Source organism: Narcine bancroftii, chromosome 2 (genome assembly GCF_036971445.1).
Source record: "Narcine bancroftii isolate sNarBan1 chromosome 2, sNarBan1.hap1, whole genome shotgun sequence".
NCBI classification, from domain to species: Eukaryota; Metazoa; Chordata; class Chondrichthyes; order Torpediniformes; family Narcinidae; genus Narcine; species Narcine bancroftii.
In genome coordinates, this window is record NC_091470.1 from 157,928,374 (window position 1) to 157,953,707 (window position 25,334).

Genomic DNA, 25,334 nt, shown 5'->3' on the forward strand with positions numbered 1-25,334 from the left:
GAGAAGGGTTCAGAGAGCTCATTGCTGTATCTGACCCGACCTTGTTGGTTTTCGTGCAGTTGGATAATCATGTTGAGGAACTTTGGGGGACATCCGATGCGCTCTAGTATTTGCCAAAGCCCTTTCCTGCTCACGGTGTCGAAGGCTTTGGTGAGGTCAACAAAGGTGATGTAGAGTCCTTTGTTTTGTTCTCTGCACTTTTCTTGTTAAAGGTAGTGGACACAGGCTAGGACATCACATCGAGAATATCTGCAGGGAACGCTGCTGTTGGAGAGCAGCAGCAATCATCGAGGATCCACATCACCCAGCACACACTGTTCTTGTTGCTGCCATCAGGAAATAAGTATTTGTGTCACAAGACTCACACCACAAGGCTAAGGAACAGCTGCTATCCCTTCACTATCAGACTCCTCGATAACTAACTCAATCAGGGTCTCATTTAAGGACTCTTACTTTTGCACTTTTTTAAAAATTCTCTGAATTGCAGTCAGTTTGTTTAAATTTTATTTTCTGTTTACCATTCTTTATTTGTTTACGTGTGTACAGTTTTTTGGACTATCAATAAGAGGTAATTCTGCCTAACCCACAGGGAAAGGACTCTCAGGATTGTACGTACTCTGACAATAAATCCGAATCTGACCTATAGGCTTTTCCTCATCATGCTTAATTCCCCTACTATGCAAAAATTCATCTAACTGTGTCTAACTATACATTTTATGAAGTAGCCTTGAAAGCTACCTTAGGCAGAGAATTTCACAGTGTCACGACTGGGAAAAGAGTACCTTCTGTTATCTGTCCTAAATCTAATTCCTGAAACTTGAAGCTATTTACTCTAGTTCCGGTCTCACTGACCTGGGGAAACAAATTTCCTGGCTTTATCTTATCTCTTCTCTTCATAATGTTATGTTTTTATGAAATGCCCTCTCATTTTTCTGAATTCCGGTGAGAATAGTCCCAGGTGACTGAAACCTCTCCTCAGCACCACCAAAGTCCTGAACATAGTGAATTAAAAGAGTTTTAATTCAAGTCAGCATTTTCTTAATTGATATTTGGTTAAACAAAATTACATTTTTACAATGGTATTGCTTTTTTTCTATGCTTGTTGCTGTGCGAATTAAAAGATTATTTTTCCAAAGGAAAATACCACAGGTACTAGAAATCTAAAATAAGAACATAAAACATTGAAAATACTCAGCAGGATCTGTGGGAGAGAAATATTTCAGGTTGATGACCACTCATTAGGTCTTCTTTTGATTTTATTTAGTGGTGGTGTCAGGCTTGGAGTTTTCTGAAACTTGGTGGTCAGTGGTGCTATTCCCTTTAATACATTAACGGCAGCTTGGTTGATCTTAAAGCAACTTCTTAGCATAGCAGTTAGTGCAACGCTATTACAGCGCCAGTGACCCAGTTTCTAATCCAGCACTTCTGTAAGGAGTTTGTACCTTTTTCCCATGTCTGCGTGGGTTTCTTCTGGGTGCTCCGGTTTCTTCCCACCCTTGTCGGTCAGTTGGGTTAATTGCACAGCATGGACTTGTGGGCTGAAAGTGCCTGTTACTGCGCTGTGTGTCTAAATTTAAATCTTTTATAGTAACTGCCTCAACCACAGCCACAGTATGTCTCATGTCACAGATAGCAAAGCAATCTGGAGATGGATATTCAGAAATGTACTCCACACACTTAAGCTTATTTGGAACCATGTCAACAAAGCATCTCCTGTCTTTACAAATTTGAGGTTATCTTTCACTTCTTGCTATCCTTACATTTTGTTCTACACAAAATAATACTACCACTCAGTACAATGCTTGAACCAAAAAAGTAACATTCGCAGCCTGTGTTTCAATCCGACAGAACTTCCTTTCTCTCCAGTCCTATTATTGCAACCTACATTATTACTTGTGTCATCAAGACCTGATATTCCGTTTCTCCATGTCTTATTATGCTTATTATGCTATACTTCACTATATTCTGAAGTAAATACACAATGCTGGAGAAACTCAGCTGGTCAAACAGCGTACTTTATATAGCAAAGAGAAAGATTCATAACCAACATTTCACCTTGAGCCTTCCATCATCGTTGGTTATGTATCTTTCTCTTTGCTATATAAAGTAACACTGTTTGAACTGATGAGTTTCTGCAGCGTTGTTTTACTTCAACCACAGTGTCATATCATATCTGAACCAAGCCATGAAAGACCTCAACAATGAAGACGCTGTTTACATCTGGTACCGCACGGATGGCAGTCTCTTCAATCTGAGGCGCCTGCAAGCTCACACCAAGACACAAGAGAAACTTGTCCGTGAACTACTCTTTGCAGACGATGCCGCTTTAGTTGCCCATTCAGAGCCAGCTCTTCAGCGCTTGACGTCCTGTTTTGCGGAAACTGCCAAAATGTTTGGCCTGGAAGTAAGCCTGAAGAAAACTGAGGTCCTCCATCAGCCAGCTCCCCACCATGACTACCAGCCCCCCCACATCTCCATCGGGCACACAAAACTCAAAACGTTCAATCAGTTTACCTATCTCGGCTGCACCATTTCAGCAGATGCAAGGATCGACAACGAGATAGACAACAGACTCGCCAAGGCAAATAGCGCCTTTGGAAGACTACACAAAAGAGTCTGGAAAAACAACCAACTGAAAAACCTCACAAAGATAAGCGTATACAGAGCCGTTGTCATACCCACACTCCTGTTCGGCTCCGAATCATGGGTCCTCTACCGGCATCACCTACGGCTCCTAGAACGCTTCCACCAGTGTTGTCTCCGCTCCATCCTCAACATCCATTGGAGCGCTCACACCCCTAACGTCGAGGTACTCGAGATGGCAGAGGTCGACAGCATCGAGTCCACGCTGCTGAAGATCCAGCTGCGCTGGATGGGTCACGTCTCCAGAATGGAGGACCATCGCCTTCCCAAGATCGTATTATATGGCGAGCTCTCCACTGGCCACCGTGACAGAGGTGCACCAAAGAAAAGGTACAAGGACTGCCTAAAGAAATCTCTTGGTGCCTGCCACATTGACCACCGCCAATGGGCTGATAACGCCTCAAACCGTGCATCTTGGCGCCTCACAGTTTGGCGGGCAGCAGCCTCCTTTGAAGAAGACCGCAGAGCCCACCTCACTGACAAAAGGCAAAGGAGGAAAAACCCAACACCCAACCCCAACCCACCAATTTTCCCTTGCAACCGCTGCAATCGTGTCTGCCTGTCCCGCATCGGACTGGTCAGCCACAAACGAGCCTGCAGCTGACGTGGACTTTTTACCCCCTCCATAAATCTTCGTCCGCGAAGCCAAGCCAAAGAAAGAAATATCTTAGGAATTTTACTACAATAGATCTTGGTTTTTGTTGTGGTTGTGGTTTAGGGGCCAATGCTCTATGTGCCCTTTCTATTTCCATTTCTTGCTGTAGTTCTGGACATCCTAGGGCCTTAGGGATCCATTCTTTTATAAACTCCCTCATATTCTTGCCTTCTTCATCTTCCTTAAGGCCCACTATCTTTATGTTATTTCTTCTGTTATAATTTTCCATTATATCTATTTTTTGGGCTAGTAATTCTTGTGTCTCTTTAGTTTTTTTATTAGATTCCTCCAATTTCTTTTTTAAGTCTTCTACCTCCATTTCTGCTGCTATTGCCCGTTCTTCCATCTTGTCCATTTTTTTCCCCATTTCTGTTAAGGTCATATCCATTTTATTTATTTTCTTTTCTGTGTTGTTTATTCTTCTTCTTAAGTCATTGAATTCCTGTGTTTGCCATTCTTTAAATGACTCCATGTATCCTCTAACAAGAGCAAGTATATCCTTTACCTTGCCTTTCCCTTTATCTATTTCACTGTATTCTTCCTCTTCTTCTTTCTCTGGGTTGGCCATCTGTTGTCTCTTTGATGCCCTTTCCTCCTCTTCTTTCTTGTTTCCATTGTCTTCTGTGGTCTCTTCTTGCTGCAGGTGTTCTGCAGCTGTCGTTGCCGGCTGTGGAGATCGACTCCCCAGCTGGTCCCCCCTCCCGTCGGTGTGTTTTTTTTCATGCGCGGTTGCGCACTTTTACTTGGCTCTGTGAGCCATTGTTGTAGTTCTTTTTCTACCGACCTGAGGTAGTGGGGTCCTCTCTCCACAGCAGGCCTCTTCGGACAGGTAAGGCCTTCACCTTTTTCCTCCGTTGTCTTCTCTTCCTCTCTTCTTTCCGTTGATTTTGATTTTTCTCCTTTTGTCTCCATCTTCTTTCCACCTTTATACTCACTTTTCTTTAACTTGTATTTCTGTGCCTTTGTATTTTCTCTTGTTTTTCCCGACTTTTCTGGAGAGGGCTGGAGTTCTCCGACCGGCCACTACTCCATCACGTGACTCCTCAATAAGTACCTCCTTTTATGACAATGTTTTAAATGTTATTTGATAACATCTTATGAACCTACTTTGGATATTTTACTCTGTTTGAAGCTATGTTTAATCCCATGCTGAAAGATGAATGAGCTTTCAACTGAAAAGGTCATGTAATAATAGCCCACAGACTATAATTTGGAATTCATCATAAAAATTTATTTTACCATAGTGGTCATCCAATACATGTTTTATACAAAAATCAGTTGCACAACATATATAACATGAAAGAAAAAAGGTGCTGGAGTGAACATTTGTTTATAAAGATATCTTCTGTGGATTCTTTATGAGGCGTGGGAATCATAGAAACTGCAGGCCTTACCAATGTGTGAATAGCCTTGCAAAGTAGTATTTTATACAATTTTCTTTTAACATGTAAACAGACCATTCGTAACATCTTTTGTCCTGGTGTAGTATCAAGTTATAGGTCTGTTAAGTATCTTTTCAAATCTTAGTCGATTCACACCAGTAAATAAGATATTAGGTGGCTGCTGTGAACACCTTACCCTTGTTTTGTGACCCTTTACCTCTTCTTTCTGAGACACTAATGGAACAGTTTGCTAGTTGTCATTTTTACAGTTCATTTATTTTGTGCCTTACTGTATACTGTAACCATTGATGTACTGTAAAAGGATATCAGAACTGAGTTTTATTATGCCTTCACCCAAGATCCAGCAGCTATCAGATGTCAAATCATGAGACTGCTTTTTTTTTACCCCATATTTCGGAAGGACAAGTCCAATTGTATCACTTCTCCTCCCTGAGTTTTGACCAGCAAACTCACATTTCTATCATGTTGACTGGAGCATAGAAATACAACGTATTAAAAAAAAAAATCAGTTCACACTCCAATCTAACATTAGGATGAGACAAAATGAATCGGTGATAATTACCCATAAGCTCCCCAATCTTATGAGATCTTTGCTTAAAACAAAAATATGTGATTCAGTTTTCCTCTGTTCATAATACATAATCATTGCAGGTAAATAGCAGAATCTGATTTCTGTGACTCGTGCCTCTCCCTACCATCAATAAATGTCCCAAGAAACTAATTTTTATTCTTCTTCATAAAGATAATTTTTAAAAAAATTAATATTTTAGAACAATTGTTTCAATGGTGGTTTGCACATGCTTTATCATCCACATGTTTAATTTACATCTTAACACTTTCAATTTTTACTACAAAAACCTGATACAAATTTCATTAGATTTTTAAATTTAAATTTAGACATATAGCACGGTACAGTCCACTTTGGCCCTCGAGACTGTGCCACCCAATCCTCACCCCACTAACCCACACCCCCTTTTTTTTTTAAATGGTGGGAGGAAACTAGATCCCCCAGAGAAAACCCACGCCGACAAGGGAGAACGTACAAATTCATGACAAACAGCATGGGATTCGAACCCATGTCCAGATTGCTGGTACTATAAAGGCATTGTTCTAACTGCTACACCAACCATGCTGCCCTGCTGTAATTAGCTGTAATTCAAACATATAATAAAGTTAGCAGTAAGTCAGAACTCAATGATATTTTTTCTCTTTAAATTAATGAAATGGTTTGAAAATTGTCAAGTGAGGTAACTGCATATATGTAATCTTCATCCAAAAAAATAACTGGTTCTCCTTGTTTAAAAAAAAGTAAAGATGTTTCCGGAGAAAGTTGAAAGAACCAGGGATCTGCTTATACACTCCATTCGCTTCTTCATTTTCTGAAATAATTCTTGTCACCTGAGAAACAAACATATTTTGAATTCTCCACAGCGAAACCACAAGGAGCTACACAGATGCTATTACTTATCTGTAAAATAAACTATAAAATGCCTATGAGCCTAGTCTAAACCACAAAAATGCCTCAGATATGATTCCTGGAATGTCAAGTTTCCTGACTGTTATTTTATACCCTGTCAGGGTCTGTCTCGGTCTTTTTTTTTAAACCTTTGCTAGAAGTCAGTATATATGTGTTAGATGAGCATGGATTCAGGCTTGAATGAAAAATATGAAATGGCCTGACAACACTCACCAACACTGGCCAATATAGGAAGAATTGCCACTCAGACAAAGCGCTGAGTGGCAAACCCTACTCCAGCAAGATCAAGACCTTCAGGAAAGGAACTAGGGAGAAAAGAAATAAATCAAATCAGGCAACTGAATATGTTCCTATCAACAATTTGCATTTCAACCATTTGATGTGGACAAGAACGCTTCTATAAAACCCAAGAATCAGTCCAACTTTCATACTACACACTTTCAATTCAGCTGTGAAACATTTGGCAATTTTTCCTCCTAAACTTGACTGAAATCTGTAAATCAATCTGAGCTGCATATCATTGAATTACTGATGGGTATAGATATATCAATTGTGGTGGTAACAATTATTTAAAAAAAAATTAATTATTGCATCATGTACGAAAAACACAGCTTCATTTGTACACCAATAAACTATCTGGTTAGAATTCACTATCTCATTAATTCAAAAAGAGACAATTTTGTATTATTCAGAAATTCCAGTCTTAATTGGAGAGATTTATTTTCAAATCCTTTATTAGTTTCAAAAACAAATATTTAAAATGTTAACAGATAGTTGACACTGGATTGAGATGTGATTTTAGAAACAACTGCATTACCAGATTGTGTGCAAACTATAGTACAATATCAGAGCTCACCACAAATTTCAAGTTATAAATAGTATTGGGCTCAAAGTAAAATAAAATAACTCACCCTTGTTAGTAATGTCTGGAGATCTTCTGAATGAGCATATTCACTGAAAACACGCACTAATGTTTTAATATACCAAGATCCTTCTTTTTTATCTCGCCAAGACACATAACCTAAATGGAAAGATTACAAATATCAGAATAATCCCCTGCAACATCAAAGTATCAGGAAAAAATAATTATATCTCAATCACGGCCCACACAATTCAATACTGATTCTCAATTTAATTCCAATATTTAAAGTTTCAGGGCACCAGGTCAAATTCAGAAAAAGGAAATCACAGAGAATTACCTAATACCTACTTTCAGCTAATAAATCAATCTCTTTAATATTGAATACCATGCAAATACAACATTAGGAGTAAAGAGGAATGGATAAATTGCCTGTAAGGGTGTTGGAAACAATCAAGAGGGATTTCAAAGGAGAATAGGATAATCACATGAAGGGAAATTTGCAGAATTATAGGAAAGAAAAGGGGAATTGGACTGAATAGATTATTCTAAACTGTTTTGATGGAGCTCCTTCTGTGATTCTATAACATTTAGACGCTACAGCATCAGGAATGCCAAGAGTAGCATTGTTGTGTTGTATTAAAGCTGCTTAACATCCTTTCAAAATTATTCATTCATGAATATAATTTTTGGAGATTTTTTTCTTCATTTAGTATTTCTTTACACAAAGTAAATGTACAAAAATTTCTGATGCTAACCTTGACAGTTGGTCAGTGCTCTGAAAACTACAAAGTTGACCAATGTGAGGAATGAAAAACAACAGAGCAAAGTTCCATAAATGGAAAGTGTTCACTGTTGTAAATAATCACAAAAATGCCATAATAGGTGAAAACAAATTGACTAAATACTGCAGCTGCTCAAGCCCCAAAACTTGCAAGTCCAAGATATATATTTCAAGAGGATCACATTATTCCAGAGTCAGTAAGTGGAGAAGTGAAAGCACCTGGAAATGTGGAATATGAAACTAAAATGTCGCTGGGGGTTGGTAAACTAGATACTGCATCTGGCTCATCTTGTGCTTGATATGGAGTAGCATCAGTCTGTAAACTGGTGATTTCAGAAGAATGATCAGGAACACTGTCCACTTCCTCCATTGTGTGGAATCCTTCGTCCTTTTGATCTGCAGGAATGAAAATTTTTTACTCTAGCTTAGTAGTTATTTTAACTAACTTGTGTACCCTGATAATACTGTGCAAAAGGCACCCTCTCATTATACCATTGCTCTCCTTTTCTTTCTGCAGTACTGGTCTTTTTAATACTCTTCATCACTGGTCTATTACAAAACTGCTCAAACTCTGATTCCTGAACTGTGAGAAAGACAGTTTTATGGACAGACACAAGTGAAATACAAAGGGAATCAAAACAAAGGGAGACCATGAAACAATAAAGAAGTTGAGAGCAATAAAAAGCAGCAAAGGGAATTGGATATGTATTTGAACATGAAAGAACTTAAATGTAATGGAATTACAGTGGGCTTGAGTTAATGTGTAGGTACAATGCAGTGTGAAAGTTCCTTTACCACAATGTTCTCTGATAAAAGATAAATAAAACTTGACAAACTATAACATTTCCTTTGATAGTTCATGACAACATTTTTCCTCCCTTGAGTGCTTGTATTGTGGACTGTGCATCAACCAGGAAGTGCCCAAATGTGAAATTAGAGAGCAACATTAACCCAACAACTTCGCAATATAACCAATGTTGCATAGCATTTAATTACATTTGGTAAATTGTACTGTCCAATATTAAGGACTATGTTTTAGAGACATCTTTACACTAATGATTTGGAAGACCGTAGTGTAGCTAAGTTTGCGGATGATACTAAATTGAGTGGAAAAGCAAATTGTACAGAGGATGTGGAGAGCCTTATCAGCTAGAGGAATTAAATTCAAGAATAGGGAGGTCATGCCTCAACAAGGCAGCACCAGGAGTACTGTGTGCAGTTCTGGGCTCCATACTTGAGGAAGGATATACTGGCCTTGGAGACAGTTCAGAGAAGGTTCACCAGGTTGATTCCGGAGGTGAGGAGGCTGACCTACAAGGAGAGACTAAGTCACCTGGGATTATACTCACTCAGAATTCAGAAGAATGAGAGGAGATCTTATAGAAACATAAAATTATGAAAGATATAAATAAGATAGAGGTAGGAAAATCGTTTTCACTGGTAGATGAGACCAGAACTAGGGGACATAGCTTCAAGATTCAGGGGAGTAGATTTAAGACAGAGATGAGGAAAATTCTGTGGAATTCTCTGCCCAGGGAAGCAGTTGAGGTTAATCCATTAAACATAATTTAATGTTATAAGGTTCAGTTAGATATATTTTTACATAAAAAAGGAATTAGGAGATATGGGGAAAAGGCAGGTAGATGGCGTTGAATCAATGATCAGATCAGCCATGATCTTATCGAATGGCAGAGCAGGCTCGACAGGCTGGGTGGCCGATTCCTGCTCCTATTTCTTTCGGTCTTACAACAGCCATTCTCAATCCTTTTTTTTGGCTATGGTCCCCTTAGGACTCTGCTCAAAGTGGTTGAGACCCTTTCCCTGTGAAGCAGTTAGGTTTATTTGGTTTCTTCCATACTTCTCTTCTACCGACTATAGAAAAAACAAAATATTTCATGATTTCAGTTCATGCCCCCCTCTTAAATGTGCTAAGGCTCCCAGGAGGGCTGTATGGTCCCCTTTGAGAAAAGCTGCTTTAGAGGACAGAAAAATAAACAGAAATCTGTTTTAAGTTTATTCCTGAAAACCATTAGCCATAGTTAGACTGATAACATAATCAATAATTCATGCTACATCTCTGGAATTCAGCTCCTTTGCCCAGTTTTTGATCTCTTGATAATTTTGCTCAATCAATGAACGAGAGCTATGCTGTTAACAACTTTTTAAAATTGTTCATTAACAAGTAGAAATTGGCTGAAGGGACAGCAGTTTACTCTAGTGATTTATCAATTGTATTTGTACAGCTTCAGATGATTTCCACATCCCAGGAGTAAATTATAATGATTATCCATCCAGCACTTTAATTCTTAAATAAGATCACTGGCCCATCAATTCTTTTCATGCCTTGAATTGGTAACCTATTTATTATTACTCAGCACCTACCTCCGCCACAAGCCTGAAGAAAGAATATTTTAGGCTTTTCACGTAATGTTGGGCTGTTTGAGCCATCAAAGTAACTGACAATATGTTGAACTGGCAATGGGGGAGCTCCATCCGCTCCATATATTGCACCAGGAAATTGTCTATGTTGAGCCTGAGTGCAGAAACAAATGTATAATTTTCATTATAACACAACAAAATTTTCACTCATACTCCCCTAATGTTTATAAACAATATTTATCAGTTAAGCATGTTAATATTTAATACAACTGAAGGAATGGAAATCTTTTGTCTGAAGTCTGCACTACATATTATGTTTATTCACAAAGTAAACAAGAATGGATGTTGTAAGAGAGGCTGAGCAAATTATCATTGCAATGGGGAATGCCTTCGAAAGCCAGAAGTAAGATACATTGAATAGAATGGGGTAGAAGAAGAAAATAAAATGGTGGCATTGCCAGAGATGCTGGTGCAGACCCAGGAGAGTGGGGGTACAGTGCTACTCTGAAGGGTTCAACCACCCAGTCTTAATGTTGGAGACTCTATTGGCTTTAAGCGGCCTGTTGAAGGAGCCGACAGTATTTGTAAGTAAAATCCTGCAACCATGGAGGTCTCTGTGTAAGACGACAACTTCTGTGCAAGACGACAACTTCTGTGCTCATCAGTAGCCATGTGGAATTGCAGATTCCAGGGAACAGCAGACTGGCGCAGGGCATCTGAAATGGAGAGAGTATTCACCTTCTCCTGTCCCCGCTTAACCCTGTTGAGAAGGAAAAACAGAGGAGATGACCCTACAGGATAGTGACCATGGCAGTGGGCCATTGAGGGGCTCAGGTGATCAAATTAGTATCTAAAAAAATTCCCAAATCTTAAGTAGTGTCTGATCTTTGAATCGAGAATCCTGCTATCCATTTCTAGCACAGTTTTGATTTTATTTACTTCAAAACAATGTAAGGATTTACTGTATCATACCTTGCTGGTAACCTTGTCCTTTGCAGCAATAATAACAAATTGCAATTTCAGATCATTATCCATAGTAGATTTTATAATCCACTTTGTACAGCTGGGTTAAGACGTCTCAGATACTAATGACAATTTTATATTTCAAACAGTAATAATAAAGATTTTTAAGTCAGATTCAAAAACAGCAATATGAGAAATAAATTTTGTTCATTATCTGTTGAACTTAAAACTAAGGAAAAAAAACAGCAAAACATACAAAGATTAAACAAAAATAGTTAACTACCCCCCCCCCCCCCCCACCTTAGTGGTTCACATAATACTTATCCACGGAATTAAATTATGTCCTGCAGCAAGCTTATCTGTTGCTGAGGTCACATTCATGACTCACCTGACTGCCATGTGAGAGAATAACTACAGCACAACAATCAAGATGTGTATGGTCCTTGCGTGCCAGGCTCTTCAGTTCTTCCAACATATGCTGTCAGAGAAAAACACATAACTGAAAAGGTATAACCAATGATCCCAACAAATCATGGAGCAATAATGAAAAGTGACCAGAAGTCCAAGTAGAAAAAAAATCTGTCAGGCAACAAGAACTTATTTTACCTCATATTAGAACTTTAATTACATCCAGTATCTAAATGAATAATCCAGTTATGAGAAGATGAAGTATTTGGGTCTGTACAACACCAGACCATTAAGAACAGGCTTTATCAACATGTTTGTTTTTGAAATTAAAAGCTGGAAGCTGATTTCTGCATTTTCAATGGCCCAATTAAATTGTTAAAATCTGTAAAGGCATCAGTAGAAAATTTGAATGGCTATAAACATCAACTGTTCTGCATACAATGGTAGGAATCAGTCCTTTCATGTTAAACAGTTCCCTTTCTCTTCCTCTTTTCAGTTTTGAAAATTTTGAAGTTGTAAGCACCCTTTAATAAACATATTTCCTTGCACTGTAGCTAATTCAAGGGAACACTACAATCCACAGACATAGTGTGCACTCTAAGGCCCTATATAATGATTAGATTTTATGTTTGGAAATACTCACTTGTTTGGTCAAATTTTTTCGAACAATAGTTTTAAAGCACAATTTCTCAAAGAGATTTTGGACACTTTTGCAATCAACATCAGAGCCTAAGCGACATTTCAAACCACTATTTGGATGGAACTCCACATTGTTGATGATCAAACAATATCCTCGCGGACTGGTGTCCATTTTGTAAATCTAGAAGCAAAAGGAGAAGTGATAATCACATGCAATAAATTAGTTCTGTGCTATATTTCTCCATGAATCATGGAGAAATAGAAAATCGATTATCACAAATTACAGACTCTTCTTGCCACTAAAATATTAAATAATTTGATAATTTACATTAGATTCTATAAATGTAGAAAATAAGTGATCTGACAGATGTTTTTAAAAGAATGTGATTTGATTTGTATTTTTACAATTTTATTGACATTTTCAGTAGGGGGTGGGGAAAAACACAGACTCTGTATATTGTATGAAAGCTGAAAGATTATACTGTTTGTTTGATATTTGCAAGTCTATGTAAATCAAAACAAAATATTTAAAAAAAAATAATGTGATTTGGAAAATAGGTAAGAAAAATGTTTTATCTGTGGTGTCCAAAAGTCCATAAGTAAAAGACTGTCAATAATAAATCGAAACAGGAATTCAGGAAGTAAGAAGAACAAATAAGGAATAAGAAAGTATGAAGAATGTGGGAATTAAAAAAAATTCAGCCCTACGAGTTCATGCTGCCCAATTTACATCCCATTAACCTACACCCGGTACGTTTTTAAAGGGTGGGAGGAAACTAGAGCTCCCAGAGAAAACCCATGCAGACACGGGGAGCACGTACAGGATTCGGGAAAAGGAATAAATGTTGATAGGATAAGAATTTAAATTTAGATTTATAGCACGGTAACAGGTCCTTTTGGCATACAAGCCCGTGCCGACAATTACACCCAATTGACCTACAACTCTAGTATGTTTTGAACAGTGGGATGAAACTGGAACTCCCATGCAGACTTGGGGAGAACATACAAACTCCTTACAGACAGCATTGGATTCGAACCCCAGTCACTGGTGCTATAACAGCATTGAGCTAACCGTGCTGCCCTAAAGAGATGATGTTAGGAGTGGGATTCGAACCTATTTCTCCAGAGTAGAATTGACCAAAACGGAGTGCCTTAGACCACTCAGCCATCCTGACGTTATGAATGAAGCTTGAGTAGAGCAGCCATTCTCAACATCTCCCGGGGGGGTTACAGTATATTTAAGTAAAAGCCTTGTTTTCTTTTCACCTCCTGTAACATAAATGTTTTTTTATGTAGAAGAAACCAAAACTAGACTGCTTCACAGGGAAGAGGCCCCATAAACTTTGAGCTGTCTTTGGAAGGCCATAGCCAAGAAGGTTGCGAATGGCTGGTGTAGAGCATATATGTCAAATGGCTTAGTTCAATGATGAATGATCTTGATACGTTATGTTGCAAAGAAGAATGGGATTAAAAAAAATGAAATTATCAGATAAAGTGAATTCAGTAGTAATGAATTAGTGAGAAATATACCACAATTTTAAAGTAATTTACTTTTAGGAGTGGGAAATTGAAGACATCAATATCGCTCAAGGGGGATGATGCACTGTCGCCATAAGTATCTCAGGTCAGTTACAATAGATATATTAATATGCTTCTTTGCTTCTACAGTGTACTTTAATTGTGGCAGCAGAAAATTACACAGGGTATTAGTGGGATTTTCTTTTGGTGTGAATTAACCAAAACCGCGTATGACAAACCAATTTTAACAGCACCTTAACTGGGAAAAACTCTGTACCGAGACCCTTAAAATCAATTGTCAAATTGGTTCAACAATTGATGAAATCTCTAGTACCAACACAAAGGAACAGTATGAACATCAACCGCTCTTCATCTCACATTGGTTTGAATTTGCACATAAATTAATTCTACAAAAACTCCACTTGTATAAATTCAATTTAGAACTATTATTTTCCTCATCAATCAATAATCATCATAAGTAAATAAAAATAGTAAATATCTTGATTTGACGCTGAGTTAAATACTCACTGTGTCATACTTTTGTCCTTCAGTAGTTGGTTTCCTTGGAACTAAGAAATCAGTATCTGAACCTGAAACGCAAGGACAGTTATGATACAGCTTCCTCCACTTAAAAATTCTTCTCTAAGTCATCACGTCTGTAATTTCAAACTTATGCCTGTTTAATATTTGTTTCTCCTTTTGTCATTATTCTTCTGCACTCTATACCCTCCCACATTTCATATTCTTATTCCTGGTAGGAACTTTATTCCTTCTCTTGATTTCACCCCATGTACAAGTCGATTAACATTTTTCTCATTCTACTTTAAAGAATGCTCTTTGATTCCTAAGGTTACCTCTTTTACCACATATTCACCCTGATTTGCTGAATGTTTCAAGCATTTCATATTTTTATTTCTGCATATCCTACTCTAATTCATATTAAGATCTATTCGTGTTTTACTTGTTACTTTACCTTGGTTCTGATATGAAGATTATGTTTAAATCATCTCATGACCTATCTATTCCTTAATACATTCTCTTCCAATTTAATTCCAATTGTCTCATCAGTTGACCAACCCTCTGTACTCCCAACTCTTATCACCTGAAATATCTACCTCCATCTCTCCATGACAACTAACAGCTGTGCTTTTGAATACCAATACCAATTCACCTACTGACCACCTTCAATATCCTTTACTTATTGTGGACAACTAATACACCCGCTGGTAACTGGGATTCTCGGTTGGTTTTGGTGGGAAAAATATTTGAGAATTTTTTTGTTACGACCTTGCTTTACAGACTTGTTTATTAAATAGGCAACAATAATAGTATATTTTTTATCATTACGTTGCCACCTATCACAAACGAGTGGACCACCAATGATCCACAGACCAAAAGTTAAGAAATACTGCCCTGCACCAACTCCTGGTTTAATTCCCTGAAACCTTAAACTCCATCAAAGAACTTCCTTAAAATCAACTTCTCTCACCAAGAATGTGATCACTCCTCATAATACCTTGAACACCTGCATACTCATTTCAGGTTGCACACAGTCCTGATATGGATCTAGATCTCCAATGCTTCACCAATGTTGGGTCATTGCTTATACAAAGGTTTGCCCAAGATGGCAGATATTTTATACAAATAAAGATAGGCCCTAAGTACTAGTGATTTTTTTTTTTCTCCCAAACTCCTGCTTCCTCCGTTATGTTTGACATTGAAACTCTTGTCGTAGTTCATTTCTAGAGTCAGGTGGGGTAGGAATGAAGCTATTTTCCATTCCAAACACAGCCGCAGCAGAAGACTGTGCTACAAATTAAGCAACTTCACTGTCACACACAAGAGCTGATCAAATGACTCCACTGTACAAATATATGCTCAGCATTATAGTTATGCGGTAGAATTGGCAAAATCGTAAACTTAATCGCGAATTCAGAAAGATTTTTGTTAACCAGTGAAGTGTAACTGGCAAGTTTCCAACTGAGTGCTTTACATAGATTCAGAACAACTTCTTGGAGATTGTACTTTACGCCTCTACATTTAAAAACCTGGATCCCTGTTGTCATCTTTCAAATTTGTAAATAAAGAAGTGAAACACAAAATCCGCAGACACTGTGATTGTAGTGAAAACACACAGCAATGCTGTTGGAACTCAGCCAGTCTTGTCTCATCCATAGGAAGTAAAGATATATTACTGACGTTTTGGGTCTGAACCATTCTTTAAGGTGAAAGCAAAAAACAGGAATGTATCTAAATAAAGACTGAAATGGCAGGGTAGGAGTCCAGACCAATAGTCAAAAGGAGTTAATTGGATATGATAAGAGGAAAGGTAAGAATTGATTTTGGTTCTATGAAAGGAGACAGAGGGAAAAGGGGAGAGATAGCTGGGGGAAAGGCGACGGGGGGGGAGAGTGGTTAATGGAAACTGAGAAGTCAACATTATTGCTTTGTGATTGGAGGTTGCCCATATGGAAAATGAGGTGCTGTTCCTTCAATTTGTGGATGGTCCCAGTCTGGCAGTGCATGCGACCATCAGGTCAGCAAAGGAATGGGATGGGGAATTGAAATGGGTGGCTACTGAGAGATCCATGCTATTGTGGCGGACAGAGCTGAGGTGCTCAACGATGCCATCTCCCAGTGTTTGTCCAATCTCTCTGATGTAGAGGAGACCACAACAGGAGCACTGGATGCAGAAGATGACCCCTGCAAATTCACAAGTGAAATGTTACTTCCCTTGGAAGTAAATAAAGAATCCTAGTTCTGTCGTCCCCTTTAAAATTGGATGATTAAAATTGCAGGACCTTGTCTCATCTTTCTGCTCATTCCACAACTTGCCACAGTCTGTCTTCAGTTCAATATTCCCACCCCCCCCCCCCCCCCCGCCCCCTCGGTCCAATAAGCTTCATTGTGCATCCTTATTTCTGAATCCATAGTTGTTGTAAACAACTTTTCCTCCATGGGAGGATAGCATGAGAGGGCTTTCCCCATACTTGCTTTGACATATCCCAGTTTCATCACCTACAATCTTCTTAAATATCTGAAAGACCTGAAAATTCAGACCAATGTCCAATTTGTAGCACTATGATGCATGCTATTCAAGCCTTCTGTCCACCAGTCGCCTTTTTTGCCTGTTTCTCAATGGAAGGTGAGAAGGAAGATTTCTCATTTGACATTTACGACAACTGATGGCTGAGACACAAATTTCAGATGCTGGAATCTGGAGCAAAAAAATGAGCTGTTGGAAGAATCCAAAACATTAATCTTATCATTGCCTTCACAGATACTGCTCGACACACTGAGTTCCTCCAGCAGTTCATTTTATGCCCCCTATGGCTGGGACACAGAGTTACAGAGTCAGAACCGTAAACTGGACCTGAATATCCTTAATTATTATATATACTCATGTAATTGTCGAATTTTTGGATCAATTTTTCAGGTCAAAGTTGTTGGGTTTGACTTTGACACCGGTCATTCTTTCGAGGGGTTAAAATTCACACAAGAATTTAAAATAATGGTTGTCTCCTAAAAATGCACAACCATATTCTTAAAGATTCTTTACATACATTGAACTGGATGATGAATCTGGGTGACTTTCTGTACTGGTTTGTATCCTTCCATTGGCATGATTGGTTGAACAGAGATGCAAGAGTTGGATGAGGTGGAGAGCCCTCCTCTCAGTAAACAAACAAGGTTACTTTGTTCAGTTTCTTCCAGACTCTCTAAAAAAGCTGGAAATGCTCTTGTCCCACGAGTCTGCAGGTCATTTATCAACTGTCGGGCTTGGTCCCTACGTGTCCCCGAGGCCTACAGTCAAAAGAAATTCTCTGAATCAAATTTTGATAATTTATGAAATAAAATTTCAATCTTTCAGAATGCCATCAAAATGAAAAGAAATCAAAACAAATTTGATGAAACAGTCATGACATCTTTTCCACATCTCTCACACATACAATAGCTGGGAAGATACATGGTAAACAGGCAGAAATTCTTAAAACACATCATTAAAATGATTGGATTTATATCCCATGAATACATTTCCTGATATAATCTCAGTTATGGAAGCAATTAAAATAGGGATTTTAAACGAACAGGAACATTTCCCAAACTATCTGAGTGTATATCAAGGCAGACAAGTGCAAATAATTCAGAAAATGCTGAAAATATCCACAACATTGACTTTTTTTCCTCTCCACATGAGGAGCATTTCTAGTATTTTTATTTCAGATTTCCAATTTTTAAAAATTTATTAAAGTTTACACACTTGACTGTTATCTATTGCACTTGTAGATTTATGTAATACAATTGTGGAATTCTTCATTTGGGTTTCCAACAATTGTTTGAGGGTAACCTACCTACCCATGGGCTCATTCTCCACCCATGATCCCAGACAAGGACTAACCTACTGAACTGTAAAAACAGTACTCTGACAAAGTATTTTTGACCTGAGACATTAATAATTTCCACTGAAATAAAACACGAAAGTCTGCAGACACCATGGTTGAAGTAAAAACACAATGTTGAAGAAACTCAGCAAGTCAAACAGTGTACTTTATGTAGCAAAGATAAAGATACAAGGCCGAAACATTGGTTGTGTACTGTATCTTTGCTCTATAAAGTGTCCAGACCTGAGTTTCTCCAGCATTGTGTTTTTACATAATTTCCACCAATATTGCCTAGCCTATGCATTTTTCTATTTTCACTTCAGATTTATAGTATCCTCAGTCTTTTATTTATTTATTTTTGTAGCAATTGAAGGCTGCTTATTGCACCTCTCTCTGTCCACCACAATAGTGTGGATCTCCCAGTTGCCACCCATTTCAGTGGTCTCATGCCCCACCAATCTGAGACCACCTACAAAGTGGAGGAACAAAACCTCATCTACCATCTGAGCACCATCCAACCCGATGGCATTAACATTGACTTCTCTGTTTCCACCCCACCCCACCTTTGCCCCAGCATTGTCCATCCCTTCCTTTTACCTGCCTTCTTTTACAGAGATATAATCAATTTTCACCTCTCCCTTATCATATCCAATTAACACCTTGTGTTGGTTTGGATTCCTCCCCCAGCCAGCACTGTCTCTATTCTGCTTATTCCTTGCAGAAGGCCTCAGGTGCAGAACGTCAGCAATATATCTGTCTCCTATAGATGCTGCAAGACCAGCTGAGATCCTCCAGAATTTCGGTGTTTTTACAACAATCACAGCGTTTGCAGACTTTTTTGTTTCACTAATCCCTGTCACGGACTGTTTTAGTCCGAACGCCCCGAGACCCGAAGCAGGTAAACGAGCGGAGAGAGTCAATGCAACCGGTCGGTGACCCCCATCACTCCCACGGGGTCCGTCCTGGCCCGTCTCCCTCTCACACCTTGACTTCCTCTATCATGTCCTCAGTGAAGATGCCTTTCTCAACCAGTGGGCCATAAAGCGCTTCGGGTCGCAAGTTGATCACCAGCGTCACACGATGTTTCTGCAGTAGCTTTCTCTGACTCTCTTCCATCTTGCCGAAGCCCTCTCCCCAACTTCCTGGAAACTGCGTCTCCCACCCACTCACGGTTGCTGCGCGGAGTTGACTCTCTCAAGATGGCTGCGCGGTGTAGACCCACTCAAGGTGGCTGCGCGGAGTTGACTCACGGTGGCCACGCTGCGTCGACCCACTCAAGGTGGCCGTGTTCTTAAACCCCCTCCATCGGAGTCCGGCACCCATACCAACTCTGAAGTCATGCAAAATTTAAAAAAAAACTTAAAACTTGTCAAGGTCAGTGAGCAAGATGAATACATGTACACTTATGGTCAATGCATTGATTTTAATTATTAGAGATAAAGTCATTGACCTGAGATGATGACTTTCTATCTGATGATACTTCTCAGTAAATTCATCTATTTTTCACTTTAATTTATCCAAAATAAATCTCTAAACCAAGATTAAAATAAAAACTGAAGATACTGGGAATTTGAAATACAACCAAAACGTGTTGGAGACTCTTGGCAAGTCGGGCAGTGGCTGTGAACTCAGTTTCACCCAACACACTAATGCAATCGTGTCGAAAGCGTGTCGTTGCCTCCTCAGGAGTTTGCGGAGGTTTGGTATAATATCAGAAACTTCAGCAAATTTCTACGTATGTGCGGTGGAAAGTGTGCTGTCCGGTTGCATATGAGGATGCCAATACCCCTGAGCATTTTTTTTCTTTGGCTTGGCTTCGTGGACGAAGATTTATGGAGGGGGTAAAAGTCCACGTCAGCTGCAGGCTCGTTTGTGGCTGACAAGTCCGATGCGGGACAGGCAGACACGGTTGCAGCGGTTGCAGGGGAAAATTGGTTGGTTGGGGTTGGGTTTTTCCTCCTTTGCCTTTTGTCAGTGAGGTGGGCTCTGCGGTCTTCTTCAAAGGAGGTTGCTGCCCGCCAAACTGTGAGGCGCCAAGATGCACGGTTTGAGGCGATATCAGCCCACTGGCGGTGGTCAATGTGGCAGGCACCAAGAGATTTCTTTAGGCAGTCCTTGTACCTTTTCTTTGGTGCACCTCTGTCACGGTGGCCAGTGGAGAGCTCGCCATATAACACGATCTTGGGAAGGCGATGGTCCTCCATTCTGGAGACGTGACCCATCCAGCGCAGCTGGATCTTCAGCAGCGTGGACTCGATGCTGTCGACCTCTGCCATCTCGAGTACTTCGACGTTAGGGATGAAAGCGCTCCAATGGATGTTGAGGATGGAGCGGAGACAACACTGGTGGAAGCGTTCTAGGAGCCGTAGGTGATGCCGGTAGAGGACCCATGATTCGGAGCCGAACAGGAGTGTGGGTATGACAACGGCTCTGTATACGCTTATCTTTGTGAGGTTTTTCAGTTGGTTGTTTTTCCAGACTCTTGTGTAGTCTTCCAAAGGCACTATTTGCCTTGGCGAGTCTGTTGTCTATCTCATTGTCGATCCTTGCATCTGATGAAATGGTGCAGCCGAGATAGGTAAACTGGTTGACCGTTTTGAGTTTTGTGTGCCCGATGGAGATGTGGGGGGGCTGGTAGTCATGGTGGGGAGCTGGCTGATGGAGGACCTCAGTTTTCTTCAGGCTGACTTCCAGGCCAAACATTTTGGCAGTTTCCGCAAAGCAGGACGTCAAGCGCTGAAGAGCTGGCTCTGAATGGGCAACTAAAGCGGCATCGTCTGCAAAGAGTAGTTCACGGACAAGTTTCTCTTGTGTCTTGGTGTGAGCTTGCAGGCGCCTCAGATTGAAGAGACTGCCATCCGTGCGGTACCGGATGTAAACAGCGTCTTCATTGTTGGGGTCTTTCATGGCTTGGTTCAGCATCATGCTGAAGAAGATTGAAAAGAGGGTTGGTGCGAGAACACAGCCTTGCTTCACGCCATTGTTAATGGAGAAGGGTTCAGAGAGCTCATTGCTGTATCTGACCCGACCTTGTTGGTTTTCGTGCAGTTGGATAATCATGTTGAGGAACTTTGGGGGACATCCGATGCGCTCTAGTATTTGCCAAAGCCCTTTCCTGCTCACGGTGTCGAAGGCTTTGGTGAGGTCAACAAAGGTGATGTAGAGTCCTTTGTTTTGTTCTCTGCACTTTTCTTGTTAAAGGTAGTGGACACAGGCTAGGACATCACATCGAGAATATCTGCAGGGAACGCTGCTGTTGGAGAGCAGCAGCAATCATCGAGGATCCACATCACCCAGCACACACTGTTCTTGTTGCTGCCATCAGGAAATAAGTATTTGTGTCACAAGACTCACACCACAAGGCTAAGGAACAGCTGCTATCCCTTCACTATCAGACTCCTCGATAACTAACTCAATCAGGGTCTCATTTAAGGACTCTTACTTTTGCACTTTTTTAAAAATTCTCTGAATTGCAGTCAGTTTGTTTAAATTTTATTTTCTGTTTACCATTCTTTATTTGTTTACGTGTGTACAGTTTTTTGGACTATCAATAAGAGGTAATTCTGCCTAACCCACAGGGAAAGGACTCTCAGGATTGTACGTACTCTGACAATAAATCCGAATCTGACCTATAGGCTTTTCCTCATCATGCTTAATTCCCCTACTATGCAAAAATTCATCTAACTGTGTCTAACTATACATTTTATGAAGTAGCCTTGAAAGCTACCTTAGGCAGAGAATTTCACAGTGTCACGACTGGGAAAAGAGTACCTTCTGTTATCTGTCCTAAATCTAATTCCTGAAACTTGAAGCTATTTACTCTAGTTCCGGTCTCACTGACCTGGGGAAACAAATTTCCTGGCTTTATCTTATCTCTTCTCTTCATAATGTTATGTTTTTATGAAATGCCCTCTCATTTTTCTGAATTCCGGTGAGAATAGTCCCAGGTGACTGAAACCTCTCCTCAGCACCACCAAAGTCCTGAACATAGTGAATTAAAAGAGTTTTAATTCAAGTCAGCATTTTCTTAATTGATATTTGGTTAAACAAAATTACATTTTTACAATGGTATTGCTTTTTTTCTATGCTTGTTGCTGTGCGAATTAAAAGATTATTTTTCCAAAGGAAAATACCACAGGTACTAGAAATCTAAAATAAGAACATAAAACATTGAAAATACTCAGCAGGATCTGTGGGAGAGAAATATTTCAGGTTGATGACCACTCATTAGGTCTTCTTTTGATTTTATTTAGTGGTGGTGTCAGGCTTGGAGTTTTCTGAAACTTGGTGGTCAGTGGTGCTATTCCCTTTAATACATTAACGGCAGCTTGGTTGATCTTAAAGCAACTTCTTAGCATAGCAGTTAGTGCAACGCTATTACAGCGCCAGTGACCCAGTTTCTAATCCAGCACTTCTGTAAGGAGTTTGTACCTTTTTCCCATGTCTGCGTGGGTTTCTTCTGGGTGCTCCGGTTTCTTCCCACCCTTGTCGGTCAGTTGGGTTAATTGCACAGCATGGACTTGTGGGCTGAAAGTGCCTGTTACTGCGCTGTGTGTCTAAATTTAAATCTTTTATAGTAACTGCCTCAACCACAGCCACAGTATGTCTCATGTCACAGATAGCAAAGCAATCTGGAGATGGATATTCAGAAATGTACTCCACACACTTAAGCTTATTTGGAACCATGTCAACAAAGCATCTCCTGTCTTTACAAATTTGAGGTTATCTTTCACTTCTTGCTATCCTTACATTTTGTTCTACACAAAATAATACTACCACTCAGTACAATGCTTGAACCAAAAAAGTAACATTCGCAGCCTGTGTTTCAATCCGACAGAACTTCCTTTCTCTCCAGTCCTATTATTGCAACCTACATTATTACTTGTGTCATCAAGACCTGATATTCCGTTTCTCCATGTCTTATTATGCTTATTATGCTATACTTCACTATATTCTGAAGTAAATACACAATGCTGGAGAAACTCAGCTGGTCAAACAGCGTACTTTATATAGCAAAGAGAAAGATTCATAACCAACATTTCACCTTGAGCCTTCCATCATCGTTGGTTATGTATCTTTCTCTTTGCTATATAAAGTAACACTGTTTGAACTGATGAGTTTCTGCAGCGTTGTTTTACTTCAACCACAGTGTCATATCATATCTGAACCAAGCCATGAAAGACCTCAACAATGAAGACGCTGTTTACATCTGGTACCGCACGGATGGCAGTCTCTTCAATCTGAGGCGCCTGCAAGCTCACACCAAGACACAAGAGAAACTTGTCCGTGAACTACTCTTTGCAGACGATGCCGCTTTAGTTGCCCATTCAGAGCCAGCTCTTCAGCGCTTGACGTCCTGTTTTGCGGAAACTGCCAAAATGTTTGGCCTGGAAGTAAGCCTGAAGAAAACTGAGGTCCTCCATCAGCCAGCTCCCCACCATGACTACCAGCCCCCCCACATCTCCATCGGGCACACAAAACTCAAAACGTTCAATCAGTTTACCTATCTCGGCTGCACCATTTCAGCAGATGCAAGGATCGACAACGAGATAGACAACAGACTCGCCAAGGCAAATAGCGCCTTTGGAAGACTACACAAAAGAGTCTGGAAAAACAACCAACTGAAAAACCTCACAAAGATAAGCGTATACAGAGCCGTTGTCATACCCACACTCCTGTTCGGCTCCGAATCATGGGTCCTCTACCGGCATCACCTACGGCTCCTAGAACGCTTCCACCAGTGTTGTCTCCGCTCCATCCTCAACATCCATTGGAGCGCTTTCATCCCTAACGTCGAAGTACTCGAGATGGCAGAGGTCGACAGCATCGAGTCCACGCTGCTGAAGATCCAGCTGCGCTGGATGGGTCACGTCTCCAGAATGGAGGACCATCGCCTTCCCAAGATCGTGTTATATGGCGAGCTCTCCACTGGCCACCGTGACAGAGGTGCACCAAAGAAAAGGTACAAGGACTGCCTAAAGAAATCTCTTGGTGCCTGCCACATTGACCACCGCCAGTGGGCTGATATCGCCTCAAACCGTGCATCTTGGCGCCTCACAGTTTGTCAGGCAGCAACCTCCTTTGAAGAAGACCGCAGAGCCCACCTCACTGACAAAAGGCAAAGGAGGAAAAACCCAACGCCCAACCCCAACCAACCAATTTTCCCCTGCAACTGCTGCAACCGTGTCTGCCTGTCCCACATCGGACTTGTCAGCCACAAACGAGCCTGCAGCTGACGTGGACATTTACCCCCTCCATAAATCTTCGTCCGCGAAGCCAAGCCAAAGAAGAAGAATGTGAGAGATGGGAAAATTGACCTAAAATTATGAACATGGAAGAAACTAAAGTTCATCAGTAAAATGGCTGAAACCAGTTCAAACAGGATAAGTTTGGGGCTTAGGATGCAGGAAAGCAGAGTCAGCACGATTAACATAAGAATCTTCTATCCTTTGTGACAAGACCATAGGACTAAGATAAGGAATGGTAAGGTACAATAGAATGTAGGAAGTTGAGGTAGTCTGGATCAGATAAGGGTCTCCTAGCCCTGGACAGAAGTACCAAGTCATACATTTCTAATTAGCTAACCATACACAGATTTATACATATGAAATTAGCCAACCCTAGATAGAATGAGTCAACTCTGCATATCAAGAGACTGTAGCCCAGAGAATCAGGAAGGTGTGAATAAGGACAATGACATGAAGGGACACCGACAGGATACCCCCCCTGGTCCTCCAAGTGTACTGAAACTGCACGTAGGCAGGAAGAATTACCTATGCCAAACCCATTCAGGGGGCAGAAGAATGTAAGGGGGAGGGCATTCTGATACTGAAATTGACTGTATAAAAGTTGGGTGAGCCCCAGTATGTGTGTGTATTCCCAGGGTAAGGGGAAGCACCCAACTTTGCATTGTTGTAGTAATAAATGTTCTTTGTTCTCAATTTTTGTCTCGAGCAATTTCTTTAAAGGTACTTTAATTCCTAACAAATGGGGGCTCGTCCGGGATCACACTCCCTCCACTGACAGAGTACCCCGACGACGAGAGTAGGTGCACCCCGGCTGATTCAGCTGGACTCACGGGCGACGGGTGGCTGGTCAGTGGAAGAAGCGAGTGATATCCGAGAAGAGGCATTGAGAACAAACGGCGGAAGGACGCGCGCTAGAGCAGTACTGCCAGAACTCGGTAAGAGTATTTTACTTGTTCCTAAGTATGGGAATAGCGGG

The 25,334-nt window shown here is 40.3% G+C and overlaps 1 protein-coding gene and 1 long non-coding RNA gene across 4 annotated transcripts in view; one reads left to right on the forward strand and one right to left on the reverse strand.

The window, feature by feature from the left end:
• LOC138754506 (uncharacterized) overlaps nucleotides 1–8,757 on the forward strand; it is a 40,217-nt gene extending 31,460 nt beyond the window's left edge. Inside the window, exon 3 of the long non-coding RNA XR_011351800.1 lies at nucleotides 8,339–8,757. This is a non-coding gene — a long non-coding RNA (uncharacterized lncRNA). The remainder of the gene's footprint in view (nucleotides 1–8,338) is intronic.
• LOC138754504 (caspase-9-like) lies at nucleotides 4,508–19,305 on the reverse strand. 3 transcript variants are annotated; one of them, XR_011351799.1, is made up of 10 exons: nucleotides 19,095–19,304; nucleotides 17,292–17,532; nucleotides 14,257–14,318; nucleotides 12,215–12,391; nucleotides 11,552–11,641; nucleotides 10,204–10,354; nucleotides 8,041–8,217; nucleotides 7,090–7,199; nucleotides 6,392–6,483; nucleotides 6,020–6,099 (listed from the first exon to the last, which is right to left on the reverse strand). XR_011351799.1 is itself a non-coding variant. In XM_069918853.1 (9 exons), exons 1-9 carry the CDS (start codon nucleotides 19,224–19,226, stop codon nucleotides 5,917–5,919), a joined length of 1,323 nt encoding a protein of 440 aa, XP_069774954.1. In that variant the 5' UTR covers nucleotides 19,227–19,304; the 3' UTR covers nucleotides 4,508–5,916. The 3 variants fall into 3 exon arrangements, 2 of the variants coding, with proteins under 2 accessions (XP_069774954.1, XP_069774955.1); XM_069918853.1 differs by lacking the exon at nucleotides 6,392–6,483 and having other exon boundaries at nucleotides 4,508–6,099; XM_069918854.1 differs by lacking the exons at nucleotides 6,392–6,483; nucleotides 8,041–8,217 and having other exon boundaries at nucleotides 4,508–6,099; nucleotides 19,095–19,305.
• Between the last annotated feature and the right edge of the window lie 6,029 nt (nucleotides 19,306–25,334).

Bases quoted from the DNA above. Each gene is read 5' to 3' on its own strand.
- LOC138754504 (XM_069918853.1), bottom strand. From the start codon at position 19,226: ATGGAAGAGAGTCAGAGAAAGCTACTGCAGAAACATCGTGTGACGCTG. The intron at 8,218-10,203 runs GTAGGTGCTGAG...TCATTCCTGCAG, and splicing joins TCTTCAGGCTTGTGGCGGAG to ATCAAAAGGACGAAGGATTC. The intron at 7,200-8,040 runs GTGCTTTCACTT...CTTTCCATTTAG, and splicing joins TTCATATTCCACATTTCCAG to GTTATGTGTCTTGGCGAGAT.